This window comes from Rhipicephalus sanguineus, chromosome 3, assembly GCF_013339695.2.
Source record: "Rhipicephalus sanguineus isolate Rsan-2018 chromosome 3, BIME_Rsan_1.4, whole genome shotgun sequence".
Classification (NCBI taxonomy): domain Eukaryota; kingdom Metazoa; phylum Arthropoda; class Arachnida; order Ixodida; family Ixodidae; genus Rhipicephalus; species Rhipicephalus sanguineus.
The window spans coordinates 87,308,443-87,322,138 of record NC_051178.1 but is presented as its reverse complement, the minus strand read 5'-3'; the positions used below and the strand labels follow the sequence as shown (position 1 = coordinate 87,322,138).

Sequence of the window (13,696 nt, the reverse complement as noted above, 5' to 3'; positions counted from 1 at the left end):
TGCACACAACTAACAAGGGACGCTCGGCAATGGATCGCCTTACAAACGTACGAGCAAGATTCGACGAAAGCCGCATGAGTCGTCCGTCCGCTGTGCTGCGATGTCAGCCACTATACTTTGCATAGTTCCGAAATGATTCGATGGTAACCCCAGTAGTGGGCACTTTTGGTAACCTTTACTGCAGCGTCAGTGGCGTCATCACATATATTTCTAGCTGTGGCGCACGTCAGGCGATGAATATACCGCGTAGTTACGCTGCGTTCCCAACAGCGCGCCTTTAGAATCCACTGAACGTGCATGAGATCCGGGCGTATCGTTCTTGCGATCTCGCCTACTCGCTCTTTCACCAGCGTCAGTTTACTGCCGGCAGCAACGAGTGCACGAAAGCGGTCCTCGAAGTGGGGAAATAACGCTCGTCGCCGACACCGCATTTTGAACAGGAGTTGCGGCTCCGTAAACACCAATAACAAAAAAAAAAAGGCGTATTTGGGGTGTCTTTTTGCCACCCAACAATGTCACCTATCTCGCGCGCTTTCCTTGCGTTATCACCGCACGCCCGGTGCTTCCTGATCACGAATGACATGTGGCTATCAGCATGACCTAGCGTTCGTGATAGGAAAGTAGCCAGCGCACAGTTTTCGAGAAAAGAAAAGCAAGCAACCCCGATGATGATAGGTGGCTGATAGATGCCGCAGATACCCCCGTTTGCCTTAGAGTGTCGACCGGTGATAACAAGGGCGAAAGTGTATATAAAATAACAAAAACATTAAGCTCGGGTGGTTGTAGTGCCAAACTACCAAAAGCCCGATATGACGATGATAGTGGAAGAATCCTGATCAGTTGTGACCACCTGAGGTTCTTTAATGGGCACTGGTACATTTGACCCTTTCATAATGCATCTGGGAAGGAATCAAACCAGCACCCTCGTACCCTCGTATGACGCCATGGCCGCTAAGCCACTAAGGCAAGTGCGAAACCTTTTTTTTGTTGTTGTTGTTCGTTTTTCTAATAAAGTGCTACCACATAAAGAAAAGGAAAGAGAAAGTCTGTTCAACATGTGAATTGAGCCTAAGCCATTAAGTCACCAGCTCCACTAAATATAGCACAATCACGCACTTCCTGGCAAGTACAGGTATTCTTTTGTGCAATAACAGATTTTGTGCTGATAGCATACAAGTGGACTGTTTTCAACATAAATATGTAGTAAAATGAAAGATTACTGGTGTAAAAAAAATTACCTCTCTTGATTATTCGGTATTCGATTCGTATTTAAAGCTATGTATTCGTATTCAAAAATTTTGATATTCGCACACCCCTATAAAATACCTATTGTTACCAATAGGTAGAAATAACTACCACTGTCTTACTGCAAACAAAACAATGCTTTAGTCTAAAATATGCTGCATACTCTTGCACCACAGTGCACTGATATTGCTGGGCCGATGTCCAGTGTGTACTACAAACCCATTTTCACACACTGACAAGGATAACGATAGAAGCCAACAGACCCAGTGACAGGCTGAATGGGCTTACAGTATGAGCTTACCAGCAACAGTACTTGTGTGAACGCTTGTCACAGAGCTGGTCTTGTCCTTACTACAAGTTCTGTTTACTGCAAGCTATGTTTACTGCGAGTACTGATACCTTTACACACAGGATGATAGAAGACACACGTGTGCAATTGTTAGCCCTTTGTGTAAAAGTATAGAGCTGTTAACACAACGATGCCATACAGAGTAGCCAAAGTCAGAGCCTTATCTGACTACAAGTTGCTTGTTTTAAACAGCACAGAGGTGACAATTAAGAGCCATAGTGTCGGTGGGGGGCAGTGAAACCTGCCAGCATGTAGTCGAGTTGCAGGAGCATTGGAAATTAATAAAACAATGCCACTAGGTTTCTCTCTACTGCATCCTGCTCTCTTTCCGTGTCTTAAGTGTCTTAAAGGAGCACTGACACAAAAATATTGAACCTTGTTTTTTTGTTGCAATGAATAGCTTATGATCCACTTATCACGGCTGCAAACCTCGTTTGCGCGAGTGCGTGACGGTTATTTATTAAGAGGCGTTTTTAGAGCGTCCAGTCGCAGTTTCGGTTTCAAAGAGCACCGAGCTAGGTAGCACTAAAGCCCCTCCATGAGTTTTCCGCCGACCAGGTTAAGTAGCGCCAACTCACCCCCTCCCTCTACCTTTGAACCGGATCTCCCGCAGCGGAAGCGGACGTGCCGCCATGATGTTTCCCGGTTGCACCCTCCCCCACCCCCCGCCTCCGCCTGATTGTCCTGCTGCTCGGCTGTCTCCGCAACCTTCCTGCCGGCGGAGGATCGGTCGTGATTTTGCTTTAAGGGGAGACACTGGTCTGGGAGGCGGAAAAATTTTGAAAAAAACAATTTTCTGAAATATTTTTTTTGATAATCTAGAAGGTCTAAAAAAGTCATTTCCAAAATATTACAGACATGTAATGGATACTTGTCGAGTTATTTGGTCTTGAAGTCAGTTTCATGACCATTTTTGCTAGCCAAAGCACCTCAAAAAGTCCCATTCAATAGCACACCTTGCAGGAACCACATTAAGTAGCACAGCCATTTTGGTTTCATTTGAAACACACACTTTTCTATTAGCTGTTCCTAGCACAAGAACGCTTTTCATCTAGCAGAGGCAAAGCCATTGCGCTTTAAAAAAAAAAAGTGCTCGCACAGCATTGGTGCATTTCGATCACACGGGGTAAATTATTCCTTCCATCTTGGATGCTTGAGGATGCTTCTGCTAGACAGTGATGCATCGTCGCATTGTCCGCCATTTTGCAGAGATGCCTAACTGATGACAGTGCAATGGCAGGCAGTCGTTAGAAGTTCAGAATTGCTCGTACATTCGGGAGGAAGTGATATCAGCAGCTGCAAGAATGCAGCATATCACCAGCGAGACCAGAGTGAAAAGAAACCATACTAAGAAGAATAATCATGACTATGTTCCTGGTGGCTTCTACTATCCTAAAAACACCAACCAATTCATGCCTCTTCCAGTTCAAAATAAGTGCCCACCATGTTTCTAAACTTCTTTTCTCATTTTCTCAAAACCACATTTTTCATCACATTATAGGCTGTTGCCCACAATATCTTTTGATGTAGCGGTCAGATTTTGATAATTTTTGCGGTATTTGAAAGCTTATGCATTGATTAGTGCAAGAAAACCAAGAAATTACAACATTTTTATTAATAACTGTGATTTAATTAGCAGTAAAATTAAGCAACAGTTTCTGATTTCTCATTAGTGTACTTGTTAAGGCCATAACTTTTGAATGCATACAGCTAAAAATTAAGTTATGGTTATGTTGCACTCTCTGGTCTTTATAGGATGCAGTGATATCAAATTCATATAGGTATTTTGTGAGAAAGCCGTCAAAAGTCTGGGCAGAATGCAAGTGTATGGAACAGTCAATATCTTACAATCTGTGCACGATAGACAAAAAGTAATTGCATACAGTAGAACCCCGCTGATACGTTTTTGAAGGGACCGTAGGAAATAAACGTAAGAGACGGGAAACGTAAGAGCCGAAAAACAGGAAAAACGGCAAAAATATTTAGTGGTACAGAATTTTATTTCAATTCTTACGAGCAGCACGAAAATTGGCGCGCTCAGCCGCGATCTAGTCGATGGATAGAAACGCGGAGCTTAGGACGGCCTTATCCACAGAAATGTAATCAACGTATGTGATTTTTTTAACACCAACAGCTGTAGGCATGAAAGAACTAAGCACACGCAATCACGACCGGCGCGGCGAGTCCGACCGCGAACCGCACGCACGACCATGCGAGCTCCAACCAGCTCGAACTCCTCCCGTTCTCCGACAAATAACGATGATGATGAGTCTACGCCAACCCGATACGCGATGGCAGAAGTAAATGCCAATCTCGAAGGCCTTGCTTTCGCAAGCAATTACGTCATACACGCCATGTTTGTGCAATGCAAATCTCAGAGGCTATGCTTTTGTCAATAGTAAATGCCAATCTCGAAGGCCTTGCTTTCGCAAGCAGTTACGTCATAGACGCCATCTTTGCAATTTGAATCTCGAAGGCCATGCTTTTGTTTGCATCAATTGAAAGATTCTGTTGCTTGCGCCTCTCATGCGGCTAATATTACGGTCAAACGAGGCCAAGCTGCGTGAAAATGCACCATGGCTGCTCTCTTTGGTAGTCACTCGGTCGGCTCCGGGCGCACTTCGCGACGTATCATACGGGAACGGTCCGACAGTTACGACGTAACAGCGGGGTTCCCAATACATTGTATCCTATGGGAGCTATGCCGGGACCGGCGGAAAACGACGTAACAGCCGGGAAAACGCAGCAGTGAGGAACGTAACAGCGGGGTTCTACTGTATTTGTTTTCAGCAGTCGAAAATACATATTGTGTGTAAATTTCAGCCAGAATACTAAAAATTGAGACAAGCAGTTTTCAGACCAGTGTCTCCCCTTAATGGAGCTTTGATGTACATCGATCTCGCTAAATGCACACACTAGGTGATGTAGCTAAGCGTCTAGGAGATCAATGGGAACTGCAGCTGTGCGTATGTGATGCGTGCGCGGGCACTGCAACTGCACGAGTGCGTCTCGCCCGATGGAAGGACCTCCTTGATATGTGTGTTGTGTGAAGTTTCGTGCGATGCACCGAAAATGTGCCTTCGTCATGCGGCGAAAAGGCGAGCCGAATGAAAGAATGCGAGCTTCAGTGTGCGAGCTTGGTGTGAAGTTAAGCTCGCTTGGTCTGCCTGAAGTGACTTAAACGCCTTCCTGCAACGTCATACTGGTGTGAATGCTCATAGACTGGGCATTGTGACCGATTAATATAATCGTTTTGCAATGTAAAGTTCGAACATCTCTGTTCCACGGCTGCTTCTTCAGACGTCGGTCAAGCGTCGATGAAAGACCCTCCTTTGCGTCTGTTGCCGCATCTACGCCATGCAGTCATCGAACGCGAGGTTTGCGTGTGTCGTAGACAGAATGAACAATTCCGCTACTCACCCCACTGGTTCACTAGAAGTTAACAGTGGACCACACGGGCGGAATATTTATACTGCGCGGGAAGGTAGGTTTGCGAGGCGGCACGCAGTACGTTATATGTATGAAATGCTGCTTTTGCACATGTGTATGAAGCGCTACGTGGTGCTCAGTGCCGACTTCTTTGGCTGGATGCCTTGTCGTCCAATGCGCTGCAGCCAGACGGCTGTTCTCTCTTCATCATACTTACCAAGGGGTAAAGAAAAGAGAGATTTGCCGGTATTCCATCGCGTCGGACAGCCTGGTGCGCAGCAGCGAGGTGGCATCCCTAGCGACGCAGAAACACCGAGCGAAAATTCCCTCGGCAGCAGAGGTAAAGATATTCTAGTTCACTGTAGCAGAGGAAAATAATTGCTGTCTCGCGTGTGTGGAAACAAGATGGAAGGAAAAAGCGGAAGGAGGTGGCCCAATAACTTCCTTCCGGAAACTCTGGAACCGGAACTAGGAGGCGGCGGCGGAACAATGCTTGGCGCTACTTAAAAAAGCGGCAGTAGACGTGATGGAGGGGCTTTAGGCAGCACTACATCTGGAGGCCGGGTAAACACAGCTGGCCACATGACCACACAAAATTGTGATGTAGGCGGCGTGCGCCACACTGACAGTTCGTCTGCTACACCAGTTCGTCTGCTACACCAGTTCGTCTGACACGGGACGCTTCGAGCTGCTTGCTTTTTGATCCGCGTTTTTCACGCTAGAAGTGCGGACGTCGTCCGTGTGGTTGCCAGGCATGGTTCTAGCAGTCAATAGAGCGTTTTAGTCCGGCATTTAAAAAAAAGCGTCGCGTAAACCAGATAAAGTGTCCCCAAGCTGGCACCAGGTCAAGTGGCGCCAGCTATGGAGGATTAGAAACAACTAACAAACGCAAATCTATGTCCTCCGAGCATTCGGAAGCGCCCATCTGGACTCGCTAAGCCTACAGCATCGATTAATTGACTATGGCTCTCAAAAACGGTGCCAAATCGGGACGAATACATTGCTGTCGAAGCTTAAGGACATGAATCTAAAGCAAATGGAAGAATCAGTTCGGAGCTTACACGCTACAGAGCGCACGGCAGCCACTATAGATTCGAAGTGGACAACCGCTTTTGGCAGTGCGGCCATGTTTTTCAGAGACACGAATGCCTCGCTGGCGAAGCTTGCCGTGCATGTTGGACACGTCTCGCACGTGCGGCGACGGCCGACGTTCTGCGGCACCACGCCGTTGCGGCAGGCTTGCCGCTAGTGTGAGCGGGCCATAACATCTGCCAAATGGCACGACGAGCGAACAGCGGAAGGGAGCACAACCAGCACACGCAAAGCCGCAGGCACGTAGGAAGAAATGGCAGGTAGCACAAGCGCACAAATGCAAGGGCACAACCAGCAACCAGCCAACACAAACTCGTGACGTAGGTTTGTTTACATATCCACCGTGTTGATGTCGGCGTCGCGAGGCACTCGCATCTCGCTCAGTCGCGCGGCATGCACTTTAAAATTGATTTTATATATGTTCTAGGCTATATTGGCCCTTGATATTTCGTAGTTGTGTATGGCTCCACATACATCTATTTCACTCATTATCTCGCCTTCGAATTTTGTGTCAGTGCTCCTTTAATGTCATACAATAGCTTTCCCTAACCCATATTTACAAGAACTAGAAGTTTGATGAGCTCGTGTGGTTGCATGGTTGGCGTAATAGCTCAGGTAAGGCAAAGAAAATGGAGACGGCAAGACGACCAGATGGGTACCAACTTTGATCTAACCTTGAAGTTGGGATCTTTGTGTGGTCTTATCTGTTTTATCCTGTAATGCACTACTCTGAACAGCAAGTTTTTGTTTTCGTATGGTCTTTTGTTATCAAGCTTCGGTTACAGGGTTGTTCTATCCCCTGTGTCTTCCTTATTACAGCATTTATTCGCAGAATTCTTATGGCAGCATGTTCATATTGTACAATTGCGCAGTTATCTCTTCATCACAAATCTAGGACCTTGGGGTTGTTGTTAAGTGGCCCTCTAAAACTTATCGGGACAGAGAATGAGGGGGAGTGACAAACCTGCTCGGGTGTGGGGATGTCACCTGTGAGAAGGAGCCAGAAGAGGCCCTCGGGAAGGGGCTCCTCTCCGCCAGGTGCCTTGGGTAGCAGCTTACGGATCTGTGGGATCGAATAGTCGCGGAAGGCAATGCCCTCCTCGGGGTCCAGATGAGACGTTTCTGTCACCAAGCCCTTGATGCCTCGCATGCCACCGTAGATCTGCAATCACAGCGCAACACACGGTAAGACACGGCACTACAAAGCTCCCGGCACAGCCCTCGTAAAGACAATTTTGGTGGAGATGGTGCAACTGGGTCGATAAGCACGGTCAGTTTCCCTTTATAAAATTTGTAAATTTTGAGATTCCTTGCGTGCGTACTCAGATGAAAATTATAACCAGTGAGCTTGCACGAAGTGCATACGTTTTGGTTGGGGTGACAGGTGTATTCCAGAGGTACACCGGAATACACATTGCACATATTTCTATCGCGCATAAGATGTAATTACAGATGAAATCGTGGTGACAAGGCTAAACGCCATAAATGAGGCCCAGCATAAATGTTATAGCTGTTCTGCCAGACACCTTTTGGTAAATAACAAAAACAATTGCCAACAATTATGCACATGAACCCACAAAACGCAGCTGATGAATTTGTATTATACAATGAAGCATATAGCCCACCTTCACCAGTGCTGTTCCTAAGTGTTCAAATGAACAGGAATGGGCACAGGAAGATGATACACCGGGATCCCAACAAGGACCCTCTTGGGATCACGGTGGTGTGATGTGGCAACCCAGAATGATGTGGTAGCTCAATATCGCAATTCTCGCCTAGGCGATTAAACCAAGGGGGCGCTAGCAGGGTGATAGGTTTGAACCCCAGAACCTACGACAGCCAGGGGTGGTTCCTCCAGTCACCTTTATTCGCGTACCAGGCAATATTGCATGGTACATTGTGGGGCCAGAACTGTACAAGCGCTTGGCTTTCTTTTGCTTCATGTGAACTTTACATAGATAATGCAGGAGCACTCCATCATACTGAGCTTGGTTTTAAAACCAAAAAGGGGAATCTTCCTTCTCTTCCCACCTCCTCATTTTTCGTTCTCTGCATTTGTATTCCTTTCCATAATAGTAAAAAATGTTCGCAACCAAAGACAAAAACCTCGACAATCAGGCTCGCCTTCTCTTAAATAATATGACCCTTGCAACATATGCACCAAGCCTAACATAATAACTGTACAAAAGATTTTTGAATACTTGAGTGTCAATTAGTAAAGTGATAGAATCAAAGGAACAACACGCGAACACGCATGCCTACAACAACAAACCTCGACAAATCACTCTAACTTCAGAACACAGCACCGACTTAAAAGTCTTTCACAGATGCTAGGCTGTCCAAGTCGCACAAAACCTAAATTTTTAAATAAAACCAGCAGAGTCTGTATTTTTTTGGCTAATTCTTGATTGTAACTCCATACATGAGCTTTAAAATGAGTGGCTTGTCTCAATGACCTGCAGGGGTGACTGACAGCTGCAAGAAGTGAAAAGTTCACGCACCATGTCAATGGTGACCTCTCCAACGACCTGGCTGCCGCATTTCTGTCGGAACTCCTTCACCTGGGACTGGAATGTCTTGATCTTGTTGGCCATCAGGCCTTTCAGGTCCTACACACAAAGACAAACACATTTCACTTCTTACACTGCTTTTACCAAGAAAATGCAAGCACCGTAGGTGAGGTAGAAGATAATCACAACAGTGTGTTACCTCATAAAGGAACAAACAGGTGTTGTAAAGGAACAAACTGTGTCAGTTAAACTCGCTAATATAATATTGAACACATAGAATTGGACTCACTGTGGGTTCTTTAAAAGGGCACTGCAACACTTTTTGAACACCTTTAGGAAAATTAAATTAAAATCGTGATTTGTAGACACTGCTGCGATGAACGTGCAAGCCAAGTGTTATTTCACTGCATGCAGCTCCTGAGCCCATGGTGTCGTATAAGCAATCACTGAGCTTCGGAGGCTATAACAATGTCACGCAGTCATGCAAAAGCCCACAGACATCAGCTACAAGATCGCAGTTTAAGATCACAAGCTACTGTTCGGCAAAAGCTCACACATCGACGTGCATAACCTTCCGGTTCTCTAGGAAATGAGCGGGAAGTGTTGTTCAAAATTGCGAGCTCATCACATCGCTGCTACTTTGTCACTCTGTGGCAATTTTATTAGGCATGGACCGTCAAGGGTTAACAAGTGCACTGCAGAAAGAACAGGCAAGACATTGTTATATGTACTGGCCCAGTTGCAAGGAAAATGCATCGAGAGGGGGCATGGAAATTAAAAATTATGTGCTGTATGTAAATCTATTCCCATTAGGTCCCTTTTATGCCTGCATAAAGACAAAACCAACAATGACGATTATACAAACTGAAAGTGTGTCACACGCACAGCCCTAACTGGAAGCTCTATACTAGGTGATATGAAGCAGCAAACTTACAATCCAAGAAATCATGTCAGTTGTGTATGGGTCCATTTTTCATCAAGTTGGAAAAAAATAAGAAAACTGAATGTCTCACTACTAATTATAAGCATACTGAATTGTGCAACAGCTTTTATTCATTACAACTGTAGATAACAATACACGCACAATAAACTGCACAGTAAGGCAAAGTTCATACCTCTGGCTACACTGATAAAGGACTCTTACTTCTACTTTCTCTAAGGCTTTCTCTAATTCTACAAAGTTTTAGATGCTACCAGCACTCCAGCTCTTAGCGGGTGTGACACCAGCATGGGACCAGTGCTGCTCGGGCTCGCATGCCGTCAAGCTGCTCTTTAAACCAAGTGTGTGCCACTGTTAACATTAACAACTGCATTTAAATTGTTTGTTGGCATAAATGCTTTGCAACATCTTCAACTGTGTGGCCTGTCTTTAAAGACAGGCCACACAGTTGGACCTTCAGTGGGCACGGCGAAGCGGCTGGAAAGATGCCGCTAACGAAACGCTTCTTTTTCTCTGTACAGGTTAGTTTTTCCCTTTCAAATCATAGGTCTGGAGACGAAATTGTACTTCTCATAGTGCCGTGCCCACGGACATGTCTTATTATTGCATATGAATGTTATTTTGTTTGCAAGTTATTGTTGTGTGGAGATGTCGAGCAAAACCCTGGGCCAACTGTTGATGAAATGTTTCATGAGCTCTTGAAGGGACAATCTGATATCCGAGCAGAACTTGTAAGCCTTAGAGCACGTTTAGACTCAACAGAATCATTAATAAGCACCTTTGGAGCACGTCTGAATAATTTAGAAGCAAATGTTAAGCAACTACAAACTCGGAAGGGCGTGAGCGAATCGATACAGGAGTCTGTAGATTCCATTCAGCAGTTAATTGATATTCATCAGTCCAAGCTGGTTGACCTTGAGAATCGCAGTCGCCGGAATAATCTTCTTGTATTTGGTATCAGCGCTGCTGGGAGTGAATCTGAAGCAGAGCTACGTGAAAAGGTAGTGAAGGGCATATTTCATGATCGATTAGGGGTGAAATGCACGACAATTGCGCGGATTCATAGATTAGGCAAGCCGGTATCAAGAAGACGTCCTGTTATACTTTTTTTCCAAGATTATACGGAAAAGCAAGCTGTGTTGCGTCAAGCACATAAGCTGAAGGGAACCAAAATTTATCTTCAAAACGACTACTGTCCTGACACACTCCGCAAAAGAAAACTACTATGGGCAACTGCAAAAGCAGACAGAGAAAGCGGTAGCAAGGTTGCTCTTGTTCACGATAAGCTTCGTATTGATCACACCTTTTCCTGTTGGGACGACTCGCTTAATGCGCGTAGGAAAGTGTCACATGAGAGTGCCGTAGGGAATCCCAGCTAGCACTTAGGGGAGCACCAACTTCGTTTGCTTTGCTTCAATGCACGGAGTATAACAAATAAAATTGAAAAGCTGGAAAATATTTTGCTCACGCACGATCCACATGTCTGTGTGATAACAGAGTCTTGGTTACATGAAGCCATTGGCGATAGCGAGATAGTTCCGCCGAACTACCAACTTTTTCGATGTGATCGTGGTTCTCGGGGCGGTGGAGTGGCTGTCATTATCAAGTATGGCATTGATGTATCTATTGCTGAGCGTTTTCCAGTGAGAGAGAGTCTGCTTTTAAAACTTCATTTGCTGATATGTCATTTTTTCTCTGTGCGGTTTATCGATGTCCTAATGCTGATGATTCTTTTATGAGCGGTTTGTACGATGAACTACTATGTCTACGAAGCAAAAATCTTATTTTAACGGGTGACTTCAATCTGCCAGCCATTAATTGGAATGATATAAATTATGGTACTTCTTCTTCAGCTGACACACTCTTAGACATAATGTTTTCTCTAGGCCTTGAGCAAATGGTAGGACACCCCACAAGGGGGAGTTCGATACTTGATCTGCTATTTACAACGGAACTCTTTACCGAAGCGACTATCACAGTTGAAACCGGTATTTCTGACCATAGATTAATATCATTTGTTTGGGACAGGCATGGACGTTGTAAATCAGTGAAAACGCCAGTGGAAAGTGTTGTAAGAGATTTCAATCGAGCGGATGATGTTGCAGTAATTGATTATTTAGAAACACATCTCCCCACATCTGTTAGTGATGTTGATAGAGCCTGGCAACGCTTCCGTGGTATTGTGGACTTCTGTACAAAGAACTTTGTACCGCTTAGGAGAATACGCAGGCGTTCACATAACCCATGGATAAACCGTGAGATTATACAGATCAAGAGAAAGATAAAAAGGTTACGAAAAAAACACAAGACTAGTACGCAACATTTTTCCGATCTCAAAGAAAAATTATTAGAGAGTGTTAGTAAGGCTAGGCATCAATTTTTTAACGACACACTACCTGAATTCATCAAGACAGACCCTGATAAATTTTGGCGCTATCTTAAGCAAACTAAAGAAGGCGTTTCTGAAATACAAGTTGATGAGGTCACGATAACAGATCCGGCACTAATTGCTGATCATTTTAATAAATACTTTCAGAGCGTCTTTTCCGAACCACAGTATTATGAACTGCGAGACCCGATGCCCATAATCACGGATGATGTTCTGATAACTCGTGAAGGTGTTTTACAAATGTTACTTAAGGTTAATCCTAAGAAATCGTCAGGCCCTGACGGCATTGGTAATTCATTCCTACGACGCTATGCTGAACAAATCACTGACTTCCTTACTGCCCTTTTCAATGTATCACTCAAATATGGTCAGATACCAGCCGATTGGCGTAAAGCTCGTGTTGTGCCGATCTTTAAAAAGGGTAACCGCTATTCCTTGACAAACTACCGTCCTGTTTCTATCACTAGTAGCTGCTGTAAAATGTTAGAGCATGTTGTTGCAAATTACATTAACACATTTTTATCAGAAAATAATATTTTGTCGCCTAATCAACATGGTTTCCGAAAAATATGTCTACGGTAACACAGCTTGTGTCTACAGTGCATGAGTTCGCACGGGTTCTAGATATATCTGGGCAGACTGATGTGTTCTTTTTAGATTTTAGCAAAGCCTTTGATAAGGTGCCTCATGGAAAACTTTTGTTTAAACTCGAAAATATTGGGCTACCTTCGGGTATCGTTAAATGGATTCATATGTACTTAAATAACAGAACTCAATTTGTTGAGGTCAGGGGTTGTTCTTCTTCTTCGCTAAATGTTTCTTCCGGTGTGCCACAAGGTAGTGTGTTAGGCCCCTTGTTATTCTTAATTTTTGTTAATGATTTAGTTGATGTCGTACATAAGGACACATCCGTCCGATTATTCGCGGATGATTGTGTTGTTTTTAAAGAAATATGTTGTGTAAATGACCACATATTACTTCAACAGTCTCTTACAAGTATAGACGAGTGGTGTCAAAACTGGGGCATGGAACTTAATAGTGACAAAACAGTTATCTTGAGAATAACAAGAAAACGAACTCCCAGCCTTTATACTTATTTTCTCCGCAATAACCCACTCAAAGACGTAGAAAAATACAAATATCTAGGAGTCACTTTGACAAAGTCACTTACGTGGTCAGACCACATTACAAGCATATGCACGGCTGCACTTAGGAAACTGTGGTTTCTTAAGAGGAAACTTAAATCCTCCACGAAGGAGACCAGATTATTGGCGTATAACACCTGCATTCGATCAAAACTTGAATATGCCTCGGTTGTTTGGGACCCTCAATGTAAAAAAGATATTGCCTTGATTGAAAAAGTTCAGCGGAAGGCTGTCAGATTTATATTTAGCAAATATAAAAGATATGATTCGCCAACACAACTTATGCAACTGAACGACATCCAAACACTGGAAACTCGCAGGAAAATTAATCGGTTAACGTTCCTACACAAAATTCTTTCCGGTAAAGTTACAACAAGTCTGCCCAACTGTGTGAAACCTCTGTCTTCTAGAAAAACAAGACATAAGCATAAATATTCATTGGCGCCAGTTTTTGCCCGTACCACTGCTTTTAAAAATAGTTTTTTTCCTAGGACTATTGCTGATTGGAACTCTTTGCCAATAAGTGCTTTTCAGTCCGAAGATATTGAAAAACAGCTTGAAACTTTTTTTGTTTAGTTCTGAATGATGTATCCATAT

General features: G+C 44.2%; 2 protein-coding genes across 6 annotated transcripts in view; one reads left to right on the top strand and one right to left on the bottom strand.

Annotated features, from left to right (window-relative positions):
• The window catches only part of LOC119386821 (secernin-2-like), a 169,570-nt gene that overhangs the window by 25,520 nt on the left and 130,354 nt on the right, over positions 1–13,696 (top strand).
• LOC119386823 (probable citrate synthase 2, mitochondrial) overlaps positions 1–13,696 on the bottom strand; it is a 114,806-nt gene that overhangs the window by 86,181 nt on the left and 14,929 nt on the right. For 4 of the 5 annotated variants that reach the window (XM_037654093.2, XM_049413256.1, XM_049413255.1 and 1 more), the window contains exons 3-4: positions 8,617–8,724; positions 7,080–7,277 (exon numbers count right to left, since the gene is read on the bottom strand). In XM_037654093.2, coding sequence (XP_037510021.1) covers positions 7,080–7,277; positions 8,617–8,724 — 306 coding nt within the window. The remainder of the gene's footprint in view (positions 1–7,079; positions 7,278–8,616; positions 8,725–13,696) is intronic. The other variant, XM_049413254.1, reaches the window with a different exon arrangement.